Below are 15,978 nucleotides of genomic sequence, written 5' to 3'. Positions count from 1 at the left end.
GTCGCTCCACCCTTCACCGTGATAAGCGTGGAGGCGGATGTCCCATTTGAGATTGGAGTGTCGTCGACCTTGGGTAAAGAGGGAAATAACCCATTGAAGGAGGCCCAGTTTTAGAGCTCGATGACGAGCCGGGCACTGGGTCCTGCCAAAAGTGATATCGTGAAGGGGGATCAGGTCGGCTTTGATATGCCACAGCTGCTGGAGGAATCCTCTCTCGTTCTCTCCTATCATCATACTCGTGAACGGCTCGAGAATCATATGTTAGAGGATAAGGTGGTGGGAGAAGCGAATGATAGACTGGGTCTGGACGGTCCCAAATTCCATGGGGCTGTGTTGGAGGTAATACAGGAGGTGGTTGGTATCGCCTTTCAGGCTGCGGCCACGGGGCCTGTATGGGAGGACGCTTGCTTTGTTGGCCATGGGCATGATTGTAATGAGAATGTATGGATGAAGAACGATGAGGAGGGGAGGGTGATTGAACCTGATCCTGTGCAGGTGGTTGAATCAAGCCCATCTTTTGCAGATCCGTCATTGCATCAGCTTCACTAAGAGGCCGAATCTCTCGCGAGATGTCGCGACGTTGTCGAACTTGGCCTTGAATCTCTACAGAGATAAGGTGCTGCTCGCCAGTAGACAAGAGATACTTGTCAAATATGGTCCAACCTCCACCACCTCGACCAGCCCGAAGGTTTGGAAGAGTATTTGGATCTCGTCTCAATGCCGTCCGCTCTGCATGTATCCGAGCATTTTTTTGCCGATTATCATGTGTGAGTTCATTGGCAATTTCATCAAGACGGACCTGGCAGCGCGTCAGAACTTGACTTTTACGAGCAATGCAAGCAGAGAAACATACATACATGAAAATTGAATCTTGCCGTTTCCTCCCAATGATGCTTCATTCTTGTGTACTCGCTTTCTGTTGCTTCCTTGCGAGCTTCTACCCATCCAAATTGTAGTTGTTTCCTACTCTCCAACTCCTGCCAAAGCGACAAGAGTTGCGGATGCGTTCCTTTCAATAGCGCTTCTTCTTGCGCATCTAGGCTACCAATAGCACTAGCCCAGATCAGTTTAGCCTTCTTTACACGAATGCACCTACTCGTCAATCAGTTTATGTTTGGCTTGCTGTCTGGCCACAGCTACAGGGTCATCCGGATCGACTAAGATGCAAGCATCAGCGAGCTCCTATACTTGCAACAACTATCAAACTGACCTTCTCCCTTTCTCAGCCATTTTCTTCTTTTCCTTGGTGCACGTTTGGGCTTTTCATCCTCCTTGAAAGCGGCAATATCAGATCTAGAGTCACTCTCGGCCTTATCCTCCTTTTCCTCCACATACTCAAGGCGTTCAGTCACATCCTTGGTCTCATGGCTATCTGTCGCATCGATAGCTGCTGGCCTGCCTGCCTCTATCCGGCGCAGATCACCGTCTTCGAGCAACTCATCCTCCCCTTCGGTATCTAGCTCTTCCTCGACCTTTCTTTTACCGAGCACAAAGTGGGTCGATTGATCTCCATCCCCTACAACATCACCAAACCCATCTACTCGCCCATCTTCAATGACAGGATCCATCGGTATATTGCCATTGACGTGCGAACCAAACTCATTGCTCATCATCATGTTGGTCGAGTCTCGATGTGCATTGAGATCAAACGCCATCCCAACACCGCGTCTATCCTTGCTATCGACGCAAATGTCGCTCCCGTTAGTCGTTAATACATTGTCGACATGGCCTAGCGTATAGTGTGTCGTAGTGACAGTGTTGATCTTGCGATGGGCATAAGTAGGAGTATGTCGCTGGGAATTGTCGGGAGGGGCAAAGACAGTCGCTGAGGGAGATACTACAGCAGACATGCTTTCAAAGTCCACCTCTCAAGAAAAGTCTCTACGATGCATCGTTAACACCGCACTCGTAAACAAACAAGAAATAAAGGTCAGAAAGGTGAAAGGAAAGCCGTCCGATCGAGATGCGTGCGGTGCCCCGCACCTGATACCAGCGGATCATACTGGCACATTACGTAAGATTTCCCGATTTGCACGTGGCATACGAGACGAAACTCCGAAAGGGCAAGGATTTCAGCCAGGGAGAGCACAAGGGATGGCCTCTGGCAGAAGGCGACGATGAACACTGACTGGGAACGCCGAGGCATGCACAGAGAGGGAAACTCGCAAAAGCACAGCGCCAACAGCATGGCCTATGGCGAAGGGCGACAGGCGTTCTCCAAGGGATCGAGGGAACCCGCAAAGCACACAGAAGGATGCCGTATCGCCCAACAGCGTGTCCAGCTTGTCCTTTAGCCGCTCCAACTTTTCCTCTTACAGAGAGATGGCTTCAAGACTCGTAGAGCAAGTAGAGAGCGGTAAAACCAATAGACTACGCAGCCACAAGGAAATAACACGGCATAAGACTGGACACACAAAAGATGGCAGTGGAGAACGATCACACAGGATGTGAAAAGTGATAAAATGGAGGAACAGGCTGAGATGACTTACACGGGTTGAGTTGTAGAGATACAGCTGACTTTCTGGCTGTATATGGATAGCTAAACCTAGTCTCTGGTAAGTATGTCGTCCTTGATGAACAGAAACAAAAGAGGAAGTGTCACGACCAGATCAGACAGAGCACGCTGTTGGACTCCTCCATATGACATGTGTATTGCTCTTGTCACGCCAAGTGACAAGAGCAGTCAGCCATATCGCCACCCAGACACGGTTTTAACGAGGACATGGCCGTAAAAACATTGTGAGTGATAGACTTACTATGAATTTGCCGACGTTGAGAGCTTGTGTCTTGATACTTGTCAGTAGAAAACACTCAGCAACGCAATAAAAATGCCGTCTATTGCTTTGGATGGCGCGTAAAATAACAAAAATTTAGAAAAGAAAAGAATAGAAACAAGAAAAGATGTCAAAAGATTGTTAATTGGAAGAGTAACCAGCAGTGTCGGGCCTCGGGAGATGAGTCAGGCACGCTTTGCTCTATCCTTGGCTCGAGCGTCGCACTTTTCAGGGTCCAATACGGCTCAAAACCGGTGGAGGTTGTCCAGTCAAAAAGCCATTTTTTGGCTGACAGGGGTTCCAATAGTTTGTTTTGCTCTTTTTTTTTTTGCGTGCATGGATGGTGGCAGTGGTTATGCTAGTAAAAATTTGAACGGGTCTGCATGCAAGCGGAGAGCCCGTTTGTCCCGACACTTAAACAAATGCGACAAAAGAATCCGCTGCCGATCTCTTTCTTACAGCGCCTCGATCCGATCAAATGTTGTCCTATTATATAAGTTATTTATGTGTTCAGTGGTTTGCGATGATTACGTAATGGTCATTTACTTGAACCAGTGTTTATTTTGCAAGTTGGTTGCAAGTGTCGGTACAGCGTTTGTACTATCATGCATAGAAAAGTCGTATAGACCACTATAAGCCACAGAAGAATATACACGCCAAGAGGACCAGTAGTTGATAACATACAACCAAGTTTCAGATAAGAAACCAAATGGGACCTAACCAAGTAGAAATCCAAGCATATCAATTGAGCATACTATGTTAAAATACCGTCATTAATCACTCTCCCATCTGGTTCACAAAAGCTTCAAAATCAAATCCGAAATATTCTGGATCAGCATTTGTCGGGCCTCCACGGCGCGCAGGCGATCCATCGAGCCCGTTTCCCATATGGTTGTCCCCACTGTCGAACTGAGCAATCATTCCCATTCTATTAGACATCATGTCCACGCCCACGCCCATTCCCATTTCCATGCCCATCTCCATCACATTCATACCAAAAGCTATTGACATATCCCTGTCTACTCTGTTATTATCTGGGCTGAAAGGCATGTTAGACATGATATCAATGGGTGAAGAATTGATCACATTCGACCAGTGACTGGTAGGATTAGAAAGAGTTGATGGGATATAACCATTCATTGGATCATCAGAAGGCCAGGAAGTGGAAGCCATAGGCGGTTGAGAACCTGCGCTGGTTGAAAAAGAACTGGGTAATGTTCGCGTTGTTGATGGTGTATGATCAACGGGGAATGAAGGAACAACCCCTTCATACAATCCGCCTTCGACCAGTGTCGAAGATGTTCCTATTGATCCACCAGAGTTTGGAGAAGGAGTACCATCTAACCCGCCGTTTACGCCAACTGCCATAGCTGCTGAACCAGGGCTGGAATGAGATGGTCTTCGAGGATGCTGGACTCTTCTAAGCTTGGCGGACCCAACGAGGTGACTTAAATCGTCTTCTTCTCCTGTGCCTTCTATAGTTGTCTTGTTTTTGGATCGAGATGCGGCTACCAACGCTTCTTGGGCTCTCTTACGAAGGCGCAAAAGGATAGGAAGACCTCTTTTGGCACGACAACCTTCACGAGCAGCAGCAGAGATGTCACAAACGATAGACATGCCATGGAAAGAAGGGCTGGCAAAAGCACATAAGGGCGCACGAATCGCGATTGCGGCGCTATGTTTTGCTTCAGCTTTGCATTATAAAATATTTTTAAGCAAACTCACAGGCAGACAGCCGAGGAGAAAGCGTGGAACCAAAAAAACCACCAACGTGCAACCAAAGATGGATGATAAATCACCAATGCTTTGACCAGCTGTACAATCTCTTGGGCGCTCTCAAATAGCGCAACAAAACTGAGACCAAGTTTGGAGCGGGATGGATCATCAGGTGAATCTTTCAAAGCCCGAGCGAACAAAGGCCGATTAAGAAGAAGGCGCATCTGAGCAATCTGCAGGCGTATACCAAGACGATGAATCACCAAGTGAGGGTGGACGCTGGGATCAATTGGGAGTTCCTGAATGGGAACCTTAGGCAGAAGGAGATCGGCGAGGTTCTTCTTATCTGTAAATAATTAGATGAGACTCCCCACAGTTCTACGACGTTACTCACACTCGCGGATATCCGAATCCAGTTGTGACACCACAGAGAATGATACAGGAGTGACTTGTGTTTGCTAAGGATTAGAATGAGCTCAACTGCATTCACATGTTGAAGTGTAGCTTACCACATCAATCACTCGCTCCATCAAATTCATCAACTGATACTTGGTACGATGGACTACATAATTAAGGATCAGCTTAAAGCCTGTCATAAAAACTAAGAATGACAACGTACAACTAGTCTCATCATTTATGAGCTCAGGAACCTCTGGTATTTTTGTATCTGACCACCTAAAACTTGTCGAACAAGGCCTGTAATCACTTTCAGCACATGATAGTCCAAGGTGAAGGGCTAGGGATAAACGCACCTCCCGAAACAAAGAGCTTGCAGTCTGTCGTACGTCTGGGCGCCAAATGTCAGATATAAAATCATATGAAAGAAAAAAATAATTGGCTTACCACAATCTCCCACCAAACGATTCGTCGTTCCTCGATCTCATATTGTGATAGACCATAATGAGACCCGTCTCGATGAAGGCCCAACTGCAAACTGAAGTCAGCGGCGTTTGGAAGGCATGAAAAACATTAATGTACACTTTGAGCAATCTTGACTGCAGTCCCTAGAATGGGCCAAAAGACTTCACCTCCATTTCCACCTGTTATTGTTGACTTCATCAGCTTCGTTATAATCTTAGAAATGTGTCCACTCGCGCTTGTCATTGAGTATATAAGTACCCATAAGATGTATGGCTTGTACAGTGGCAGGACTAGCTTGCTCGATGCCAACCGTGCTTATGCAGGCACGCCCAAGCAGAAACAGTTGTTCGCCTCTCGGGTGGACTATACATGCAATCAGATGAAACGATCATGGTTTCAAAATGGGCTTACAAGGAGGACGATTTAAGTCATACATTGCACCCAGAGCCATGACAAAAAAGACACAGGCAAGCTTGTGGGCATTGGGGGATGATTCGGTATCGTAGGCGCTGAGAACGTGATCATTCTCAAACATTGCCCTCGGAATAGGTTGATATCTGCAGTTTTTGTTAAACTCCAGATTTTACAAAAAGAACAGACTTACTGCCAGTTAACATTCTCCCAATAACTTTCCACCAAGTTTCTCCCTTCCAAATCATAATCAGGCAGTTCTGCTCTCAGTCTATCTAAATCATATTTGACCTCTCCATTTGCAAAGAGAGAAGAATGCAAGCCAAGTCCCGGTAGAGTGAGCTGTTCGTGTGGTCTCGCCCATTGGCCCTGTGCAGTAGCAGGCGGCGTCATGAATCCTGATCTTCTCTCAGCCGTTTGGCTGACACCAACATTAGAGATAGGGACATCGTCTTCTGAATTGTCTCCCTCTCTCAGATACTCGCTACCTGCAAAACTGCCCACAAACCTAGCTTGACCTTCTTGGCCGACTGTCAATGTCCCAAATGCTCCTTGGAGAAGGTCATCTTCTTCCGCGTTGAATGGTTTCCCGTTGCGAGTAGGCTTGGACTCTCTAGGAGAGAAAAGATATGGCGATTCGAGAAGGGGATGAGGGGAGGACGTTGTTTTGGCATGAGACTGAGCAAGCGCAACCTCAAGCAACGAGATGCGCTGGTGAAGCTCAGCCGTATCTGCAAGAATCAACCTGTATGGTATGTTTAGTCGCTGTCAATCATGAATCAGATCTCACCTCTTGCCCTTGCCTGTTCGCATTTCGCCATTGGGACATATCTGCGCGCATCCCCTCTTCTCACCTATCCATGACGATGCATCAGCTCCTCTTTAGCCTGTAAAGCCAATGCCAAAGTTACCTACACGAAGTACATGGCCACTCTCTTGAACACTTTAGTTTCAACCTGTTGCCGCTCATCAGCATCATCTCTGACTGACGCGTTGCAACCCACCGTCGACACTCGGCACAACTAAAGCTCTGTCTCCCAGTCTTTTCCTTGTCCCCTTTGACAGCCTTGGCCGCAGGCTTCTTTTCATTTACCAGAGAGGATCCCTTCTTAATGGGTAAGGCCGGTGGTCGCATCGAACCTTCTGCGCTGGGCTTTTCCGTTGCCACCATGGTTGAGAAGATGAATGAAGAGTGAATACGCGATTCAACAATCCTTCGATACAGTTATAGGTAATTGACAGTACTAAGCGTTGGTTCCAACTATAAATACAGCGGGTTTGTCAGCTTCATGGAGGATAAAAAAAGAAGAATCGCCTCGTTGTGGTGATAGTTGTGAAAGATGTGGAAGCAAAAAAGAAAAAAGAAAAGAAAAGAGAATGCACAAATGTAAACAGAAAGCTTCCCATACACATGCAACACGGTGATATAATTCACCCTCGGATGAGTATATCGGATTCTCTGCAGAATCTAGAATCTTTTCTGCGCTGGTGTCTTGCTTGCTTCCATGTAAGTGGCCGATGGACAATTGAAACGAGGTGTGTTTGGTCGACGCACACAACTTCCCTATTACTAAAAGACCAATGTTTATGGCGTTTATGCGGGTACCACAGGCGTTTCTGCTCTATGTATGCTGAAATATCGCCCGAGAATGCATCAAGATAAGAAGAATAGGAGTCGGAATGAAAGGTTGTAAGGAGAAAAATAATGTCATTGGATGAAGCGGAAGTATGAGAGAATGGATCAAAATTTGAGTAGGCAACGGTGAATGGAGAGGAATCAAAAGTTTTCTTTTCAAGTTTTCATGCATAAAGCAATGGCCACAGTTGGCAACTTTCCGTCCAGATGGACCATCTCCGCTTTGGCATATTCACTCATCAAGCGACAACGGCAATAAATATCAAGGGATGGTGGTCGACCTTAACTGATCATGTTTGTGAGGCACTTTGGTAGCGCTTTTTGACAGAGTAGAAATTGTTTTGCATATATGCATGGGTCCTAATCATTCAGAGTGAAACACGACAGCCCATTCCATCACATCTACCTCTAGGCTCAACAGGTTGGCCGACTAGAGTAATGTTATTTCGGGGGGCCAAATCTATATCTTGATCAGAACAGCGACTGTGTGAGGGCACAGTAGACTTACCCAGGAGGCATCTGGCCAGCAGGAGGGAATCCAGGAGGCATACCCGCGCCAGGGAACCCAGGCGGCCGGAAGCCGGGAGGCATTCTGTTGAAAATGTCAGCTTGATCTTTTGACAATTAAAAGACTTGACCATACCCCGTTGGAGGCATTCCGGGCGGCAGTCCGCCTGCAGGGGGGAACCCAGGAGGCATTCCGGGAGGCATCCCAGGCATACCGGCGGGGAACCCAGGAGGAGGTCGAGCGTATGGCATTGGTCGAGCCGCCATAGCACCAGGAGCACCTAAGCCATACCAGTCAGCAGGGTTCGAATGTCGGGCGGAAAAGTCATTCAGCAAGACCGACTGACCAACACCAAGGGGCATTCCTCTTCCAGCAGCCATACCCTTGCCCGGCCCAGGAATCAAATTTGGCTCATCTTTTTGAATTGGAGGTGGTCCTTCCACAGAGACAGAGACGATAGTTTCACCCCGGAGAATGACAAGACCAAGCGTCCGTTTTTGTTGAGTCGTAGGAGTAGGCTCGTTGGTAGTGGAACCCTTGGCCTTTTTGCCCTGTCATGTGAATCAGAAGATGGTTATATGTCAAGGCAGGGCTAATTTTTACTTTGACGGTCCTGAATTCTTCACATTCTGCGAGCACAAAGTTCATGTGTTTATCATATGCCAACATTTGCCCAACGAGTGATCGGCCATCGTTACTATTTTTGTGTCAATCGTGCGTGTTCTCTCATGTGCGTAAGACAGGATGTATTTACAGAGTAACCTTTAGTCTGTAGTGAAGCAAGGTCACCATCTTGGAGTGCTTCGGTTTGGGAGCTAGCCAGTGGCTTCAGCTTAAGCACATTATGCTAGTAGAACCTGCTACTTACGAGGCTATATTGATTTAGAAGGAAAAAAAGAAACAGAAGCCGAACGAATGGTATTGTCAGCAATCCACTTTATTCACTGACATATTTCCCGTTCTCTGGTAATCAAACATGATATGATTCCCTCCCGGTAGCTCCGTTCTAGCCTCATCGCCATTTCCATTATACATTGCCCTTCCAGGCAGGTCCATCCAACTCCATGACAGTATTTCACCACAAACAAAAGCTCACCATCTTGAATTTCTTGCTCTAGTTTTATATCCTTCTGGGTAGTGTGTATTTGGATACTCTTGCTGCGTATTTCTTGAAAGTTTACGCTTCTTTTTTTTTTTACCTAGATATAAATACTGTTGTACAAGTATCTCCTATGTCAATATCTACAATAACGCTCTTTCAGTCACAAGCTTGACGGGAATTATCGGCATTACATTTTGTGGCGTCACCTTTCTATAAATTTCCCCTTTTTTTCGGTTTACCTTCTCTTTTTCTTTAGAATCAATCAATTGTACATGATCCCGTTATTGTGGGTTTTGGGGGCTATTTTTTGCTGTACCCAGAAATCTCTACAGGAGGATCTATAGCTACATTAGGACTGGACGTCTAGCCGGGGCATTTTCTGTTGTGGTGTACTTGGCCTGAGTTCTGCCCACATTCATGACGATGGAATAAATATGCATGTACTTGAAATTGACAGTTTATGCAAGGCTATAAAATATTTAGAAGCTACCGGAATCTTGAATATATCAATTGTGGTCATGGGAATGGTTGCAAACTCTTTTTAATTCAGCTTTAAACTTTCTCAACAACATCTCTTCTTCATTGTTGCATTCACCATGTCTGCAACAACTGACCGTCGACGAAACCCACCACCCGAAGTATCTATCCCTCTGGTGTATGAGCCTTTGGTAGAAGAACGGCAAGCTGGCCCATCTATACGGACAGACCGCAGAGACTTGGAAGCAAGACCTATATGTTGGTAGTGTATCGTCTACAGTCTGACTCTTTGCTAATGAGTTCATAGTCTTAAATACTGGCCTCATTACTCAAGCGAATGGCAGCGGGTATATAGAAGCTGGAGGGGTTAAGATTGCATGTTCAGTTTATGGTCCAAGACCTAAACCACCACCATATTCTTCAGAAGGGTCTCTCAATCTCGAAGTGAAGTTTGCACCGTTTGCTTCTGATCCTCGTCGAGCACCGTTACGGGTAAGGACTCACTGTATCCTATTGATTCCTGCATATCTGACAAGTTGAGATTGTAGGATACTGAGCCGCTCCCACTTTCCATCCTTTTAACTCAGTTGCTTCTGCCCACTATCCATCTTCATCGTCTACCCAAGTCGATCATTGACGTTCATCTTCTAATCTTGGAATCCGACACACTGTCGAATGTTCTTTCTGCCGGTTTGAACGTGGCTTCTGCTGCTGTTGCCGACGCTGGTATAGAAATGGCAGGATTAGGAGTGGGCAATGTAGTTTCAAAATTAAAGAATGGCAAGGTGGTTCTTGATCCTACAAAGGACGAAGAAGTTGAAAGCGAGGCCAAAGTCATGGTTGGAACTATGCCGGCTGTTGGAAAGGTGACAGATCTATGGTTGACAGGGGAGATTGCTATTGATGAGGCATGTTTGGTGAGTTTGAGCTATGTTGTGGAACTGAGTCTAATATTTGTTGAAGATGATTGAGAAAGCCATCACAGCTTCAAGAGAAACACACGCAATCTTGGGACAAACACTTATTGAAGGAGCTGAGGAACGGGGCGTTTAACTATACATAGAGGTTAATGTATGTATAGAGATGTTCAAATGAGGCATAACATTTCATTGTATTAAGGCATATTCAAGTCAATCAACATAATGCACACTTGTGCTCCGCATCGTTCATATTGCTTGCCTCTTTCCGTCTTTCTCAGTCATTGCTACTCCTTGCTCTTGTACCAAAATGCGCCGACGACGATCGCAACAACTAAAACTCCTACAACTGTTTGAGGCTACGATTCATCAGGTAGATTCTTCCATCATATGAATTGAACCCACTTGAACAACTTGCTGCTGAACCTTTTTCCTTGTTTCTTTTCTCTCGACTTTATGTTCTTTTTTCAGCGTATCTTGGCTCTCCAGTCCACTCTCGCTACTGTCCTTTTCACCACAATGCTCATCGCCATCGCCATCACGACTTTTATCAAGCGTGAGTGTTCGGTCACTGCCATTCCTAGATAGATCCCCATTCCGTTTCGTTTTCTTTGATCGTTTTATCAAAATGGGTCTCAGGGCTTCACTATCAAGGTCCACGACACCTTTTGGCGTGGTTGAAACAATTGACGAATCACCATCAGCAACGGCTTTTAGAGCGCGCACTGCTAAAACGGTTTTGTGACTAGGCCGACGTCGTTTAATTTTTCGAGCAGGAGAAAGAGTCAATTGATTGCTTGAGACTTCTTCCCATTCAACATCCAGCTGGCCGTTGGTTTCTTCAATCTCAATATCATTATTATCATCATCTCCCTCTTCTTCATCAATAAATTCGTCTTCGCTCAACCTCTCATTTTCTCTTCTCTCCTCCTCTTCCTCATGTGCTCGTCGAGAAGCCTCTTCCCATTCTCGGACAACTCCTCGCAATCTCTCACGCTCTTTTTCCCATCCATTCCTCTCTTTTTTCCAGCTCTCTTCAAATCTCACACGCCAGCTCTCCCATCTCTCCTCTGCCTTACTTACTTCTTCATTGATTTTGCTAGATAGGCCATCTTCCAACGATGATATTCTTTCGGTAAGTAGCTTGACGGCCGACATCGCTTCGGTATGTTGAGACTGAAGGGCTCTAGAAAGAGAGAGGGCTTCAGTAATCTCTGTAGAAAGTGTATTAATCTGGAATACTAGATGGTTGTTTTGTTCAAGCATCTCCTTCTCACGAGCAGTTAAGCCACCCGAAGATGTAGCATCTGCGTCAAATTCGCCCATCTCTCCTGTTTTCTCATCTTCATCATCATCTAATACTGTGGGCTCGGGTGTACTTGGCCTTTCCACCTGTTCCCGTTCGTGCCTCTGTCTCTTCTCTGCCCTACGCCGCTCTCGTACTCGGTCCTCTGTCTCCTTATCATCCATTACTGTAGCTACACTCCTGGCGTCATCATCATCGACGTCTTCTTCTAATTCCGGGTTCCCATTTCCTTTTCTTTCAAGCGGTCTACCTCGATGCCCAGCCAGTACCATGTCCATTTCTCTTTTTGTATACTCCATTTGCTCTTTCATACTCTGTACATCAGCTTTGACGACTTCGTGCTCTTTTAGCTGGGTTTCGAGATATTGAATCTTGCCAAGATAGCCCGAGAGATTGGACTGTGTTTCGTTCAATTGAGCTTGGAGAGCAATAAAGGCAGCAGCTTCTTGACCATGAGGGCCAGCAAGGGCTGCTTGAGCTTCGGCAGATGTAGAACGGAATTGAGGAGGGATATATTGGGCGGCAGAGCCATTTTGAGACGGCGGCTATTGCTTAATCAGAAAAAATCCAGATTCTAGAAGACAATACTTGCAACACCGCCACTAAGGGTATCCTGAATTCCAGTAAAAGTAGTTGCCAAGTTTTGTAACTCTGCGCCGGTCTCTTTACTTGCATGCAGTTCAGCCTATGAGTCGTAGTCAACCGTCCCCCTTTCTACTTATTAGTCACTGAAACTAACCTGTAACTTGCTCAAAACATGATCAAAACTCAATGACCCAGCCTTCCCACCTCCACTCATCATGGCTGGACCCATGTGCGCCATGGGATTAACTACTTGATGATGCATCTCTTGCGGTATACGGCGCATTCTAGGGTTATCATGCTGGTAAGCCGCTAATTCTCTATTTTATGTCAGTCGATATTTAACAAAGTGATTTCAACGAACCTTGCACTACGGGCAGCATCTTCTTCGTTGAACACACAGTAGGCCTTTGCAGCAACTCTGTGATGTACGATTGTGCGATTATCGTCACTAACAATGTCGATACCAAACTCCTGGATACCATAAAACTGTGAGCTGGTAACGTGACACGCAAAGCCTCACAATTTGATCTTCGCTCTTGATTTCAACAGGATCACTTTCTACTCCTTCCGGACTCAGCCTCTCACTGTTAATAAATGTCCCGTTTGATGACCGAATATCTTTTATGAGAATCTATCAGCGGTACAAGTTAAGCCATGTACGTTGACTGTATCTTTGAAAGACATACCTTGCCATTCTGTTCCCATATTTCAGCGTGTAGACGAGAAAGAACTTTGCTGTCAAAATAGGCGTTGCGTTCACCTGGGACGGTTTTGTTGTTGGTCTGCCGACCAACTTTGACCTATCCATCAAAAGCATAAGCACTGGCCCCAGCCCATATAGTGACATCTACTGCATGAGTTAAAAACTATGCGTACCCTCTGTCCTTCAGGTAGATGAATCATCTTCATCTGAAATGTATCCTGTATTGGCCAAAGGTGCAGACTTGGGAAGGGTGCCCCCCAAGGTAGGTCCATTTGTCCATGAGGATCGCCTCCTTGGTTCCCAGGGATAGAGCCATGTTGATTGAGACTTGAGAGATATTGGTGCTGCATTTTACGTTTGTTGCAGAGCAGTTGAGCCGTGGGACTATCCAGGTTTTGTGAAGTTATCCTTCAATATGGTTAGATTCAAGCGGTTGGGTATCTTCTATTAGATGTGATATGGCCAACAAAAAATGAGTAGTTTGAATAAAATGAACATAAAGATGTCGCCATTTACAAAGCTCTTTAGTTATTTGTTACAGAATATGCGAATTGGGCAAGATTTGATCCCGTCCTCAGCAAGCCCTTCGCAACGACTGGATTATTGTACAGTTGAATTACTATGTACCTTTTTTTTTGTAATGATTAAACAGTTTGTATACATAGAGCTATTATTACAATTCTTAAACTCCCAGGCGAATAATCTTTTTAAAAATCACACTGAATACCCCAGCGTACATTATTCTTCCAGCTAATTGATTAATGTCCACAATAAAGGAGAATAAGAAATGAATGGTGGGTGAAGACTTTCCTTGCCTTGAAAGCGGCTTGAAGCAAAAACCTATTATGAAAAGCATGACTCTTGATGACTGTACACGTTGCGCTAATAGATCCAACAACAAGAGAGGTTTAAGTTGCCCAGTCAATTTCTTAACACTTCAAAAACAGAATTACCATCTTAGTTCAGCTGATGAATCATCCCTATTCTCCGCTCTAAAAAGCCCAGACATTCCAACTTGTAGATCAGCTTGCGAGTCTTGCCTCATTCTCCCCCTCGGACGTCCTCTATTTATATTCTCCAAAGGGGAAAGAGGGTTTTGATCTACATCGCTTGATCCAGATTGACTCATTCTTCGAACAGGTTCACGAGAATTGTTCGTGGACGAAGGAGAAGGCTCATAAGGCATGTAAACATCACCATTGGTAGCTTCGGGCCCAGGAGCCGGGGAATCGGATGTCCAGGGTCTCGTATCATACTCAAAAGGAAAAGGTCGCTCGGGCTCTGGAGAAGGTCGCATAGCCTGGAGGTTATACCCAGCTTCCTTGTTATCATAGCGGTTGACGTTATGGTCGTTCCCATTAAGCCAAAAGACGGAGTTATGATTTTGTCGAGCAAAGCTACCGTCTGCGAGATTGTGGTTTTCGGGAGAATCGTCAGAATTAATTCCAAGGTTGACGAGTAAAGCTTCAAGTTGAGAGATGCGATTGGCCTGAGTGTCATTCATCTGCCTCAAATCTCTATGCGAGTGTTAGTTTGGGGATAAGACGGATAGAACGGTTACGAACCGAATATAATTGACACTTTGAGTTAAAATACGACCTTTACAGTGGGCAGCATCCTTTTGTGACTTGGCGCTGATGACACCTTTCTTCTTCTATCAAACGTTAGTATATATCAACATAGCCTTAACGCTCGCACACCTTCTTCTTGTTCTTTTTCTCTTCACCCTCCTCATCTTCCTCCTCTGGCTCCTCCACCTGGTTATACTTATCTGGAAGTAAACTACCCAGCTCTTCAATCTTGGCGTTAATGTGTTCTCTCCTTCGTTTCTCCACAAGATTATGACATTCACGCCTTCTTTGTTTTTTATAGCTGTCATCTGCGCCAAAGCTCATGAGCGGCTTAACAGGCGTGACCGGGCTATCAACGATTACATCGTCGTTGGTGTCAAACGAGCCAAATGAGCCAGGTACCATGGAAGGAACGCTACCAGAGCCCCAAGAAGCGCCGTCAGGCATACTGTCATTCCTTGGGATAGCCAGTCCAAAGCTTGTGCCACCGAATTCGGGAGGAGAGATGGAGTCTGTCAATTCGCCTTCGACGTGAGTGTCCAAACCGACTCTCAAGGCCATAGGCTTATGTGGGCCTTGAGAAGACGTGCGTGGATTGCGGACAATTGCGCCTCGAGCTGGACGGACATCATTCATAGATTTGCGGTTTTGTCGCGTCTTGTTTGGCGGAGCTTTGCCAACCGAACTTGAGCGGCGTTGAGGATTTGGAGAATTATTTGCGTTGGAAGCAGGGGTGGGGATATTGATTGGGGGCTCCGGATGTTCGTTCCCAAATTTCAGGGGGTTGAACGTAGGGGCACGAAAATGTTCAGACAACGTGATGCCTGTTGACAAGGGAGAGGGCATACTGTAATCGAAAGAATGTTGCCTAACAGGCATGGATTGAGAAAAGTGGTATGGTAAAGCAATGTGGGGATACTGCCCTCTTTCATTGGATTGAGGCTGAGGAGGGGCACCAGACATGAGAGAAGCAAGCAAGTCGGTTTCTACTGTCATTGATCCATCTGAAAACGGCCGATGAAAACTGGGTCTTGCGGGGTTATGGGCCATCCCAGGGATTCTTTGGAAAGAAAATGAACATTTTCACGATGAGATTGCTCGAAAATTGACTCACGTAAATCCTTCTGTTTTGGTGATAGACATGATGCAAACCACACGAAAAAATTAATAGTGAGGCGCGCTGCTGCTCAATCCCGTATGAGCTATAATGACTAGGATAATAGTTCAGCACAGTAGCGATGGACAATGATGATTCGTTGCGTGAGGTTTAACGAAAAGAGAAAATTGGATGCAAAGAAACTGCAAGCATGGGTGACTTTTTGCAGTAGCAGACATTTCGTCGACAGTGGCGTACTTTTGGCAAAGATGCACCAGCAAGGCAGTAGAGAGCAAACCGGAGCACCGAGCATAC

At 45.8% G+C, this 15,978-nt stretch overlaps 6 protein-coding genes across 6 annotated transcripts; 1 reads left to right on the top strand and 5 right to left on the bottom strand.

The window, feature by feature from the left end:
• Positions 1-13: 13 nt before the first annotated feature.
• On the bottom strand, positions 14-1,850 carry L203_102448 (uncharacterized protein; the record flags this gene model as incomplete). The annotated part of the gene is made up of 4 exons (XM_066211874.1): positions 14-799; positions 858-1,053; positions 1,097-1,157; positions 1,211-1,850. The coding sequence occupies 4 exons, from the start codon at positions 1,848-1,850 to the stop codon at positions 14-16; spliced, it is 1,683 nt and encodes a 560-aa protein (XP_066067971.1).
• Positions 1,851-3,551: 1,701 nt separating this feature from the next.
• L203_102447 (uncharacterized protein) lies at positions 3,552-6,933 on the bottom strand (the record flags this gene model as incomplete). The annotated part of the gene is made up of 14 exons (XM_066211873.1): positions 3,552-4,449; positions 4,500-4,836; positions 4,885-4,948; positions 5,000-5,052; positions 5,110-5,186; positions 5,243-5,277; positions 5,334-5,417; positions 5,469-5,530; positions 5,586-5,714; positions 5,763-5,908; positions 5,956-6,507; positions 6,553-6,616; positions 6,678-6,718; positions 6,767-6,933. 14 exons carry the CDS (start codon positions 6,931-6,933, stop codon positions 3,552-3,554), a joined length of 2,709 nt encoding a protein of 902 aa, XP_066067970.1.
• Positions 6,934-7,839: 906 nt separating this feature from the next.
• L203_102446 (uncharacterized protein) lies at positions 7,840-8,698 on the bottom strand (the record flags this gene model as incomplete). The annotated part of the gene is made up of 6 exons (XM_066211872.1): positions 7,840-7,858; positions 7,907-7,990; positions 8,042-8,186; positions 8,253-8,457; positions 8,510-8,603; positions 8,661-8,698. 6 exons carry the CDS (start codon positions 8,696-8,698, stop codon positions 7,840-7,842), a joined length of 585 nt encoding a protein of 194 aa, XP_066067969.1.
• A 906-nt stretch (positions 8,699-9,604) lies between these two features.
• Positions 9,605-10,538, top strand: L203_102445 (uncharacterized protein; the record flags this gene model as incomplete). Its single annotated transcript, XM_066211871.1, has 4 exons — positions 9,605-9,743; positions 9,793-9,977; positions 10,034-10,402; positions 10,449-10,538. 4 exons carry the CDS (start codon positions 9,605-9,607, stop codon positions 10,536-10,538), a joined length of 783 nt encoding a protein of 260 aa, XP_066067968.1.
• Positions 10,539-10,689: 151 nt separating this feature from the next.
• Positions 10,690-13,346, bottom strand: L203_102444 (uncharacterized protein; the record flags this gene model as incomplete). Its single annotated transcript, XM_066211870.1, has 8 exons — positions 10,690-10,761; positions 10,808-12,253; positions 12,301-12,393; positions 12,448-12,610; positions 12,655-12,764; positions 12,814-12,924; positions 12,980-13,093; positions 13,170-13,346. 8 exons carry the CDS (start codon positions 13,344-13,346, stop codon positions 10,690-10,692), a joined length of 2,286 nt encoding a protein of 761 aa, XP_066067967.1.
• Positions 13,347-13,945: 599 nt separating this feature from the next.
• Positions 13,946-15,710, bottom strand: L203_102443 (uncharacterized protein; the record flags this gene model as incomplete). Its single annotated transcript, XM_066211869.1, has 4 exons — positions 13,946-14,513; positions 14,562-14,650; positions 14,697-15,627; positions 15,682-15,710. The coding sequence occupies 4 exons, from the start codon at positions 15,708-15,710 to the stop codon at positions 13,946-13,948; spliced, it is 1,617 nt and encodes a 538-aa protein (XP_066067966.1).
• Positions 15,711-15,978: the final 268 nt, after the last annotated feature.

The sequence above is a fragment of the Cryptococcus depauperatus genome, chromosome 3, assembly GCF_001720195.1.
Source record: "Cryptococcus depauperatus CBS 7841 chromosome 3, complete sequence".
Classification (NCBI taxonomy): domain Eukaryota; kingdom Fungi; phylum Basidiomycota; class Tremellomycetes; order Tremellales; family Cryptococcaceae; genus Cryptococcus; species Cryptococcus depauperatus.
Note: the sequence above shows the minus strand (reverse complement) of the source record. Positions and strands in the feature narration are given on the sequence as shown.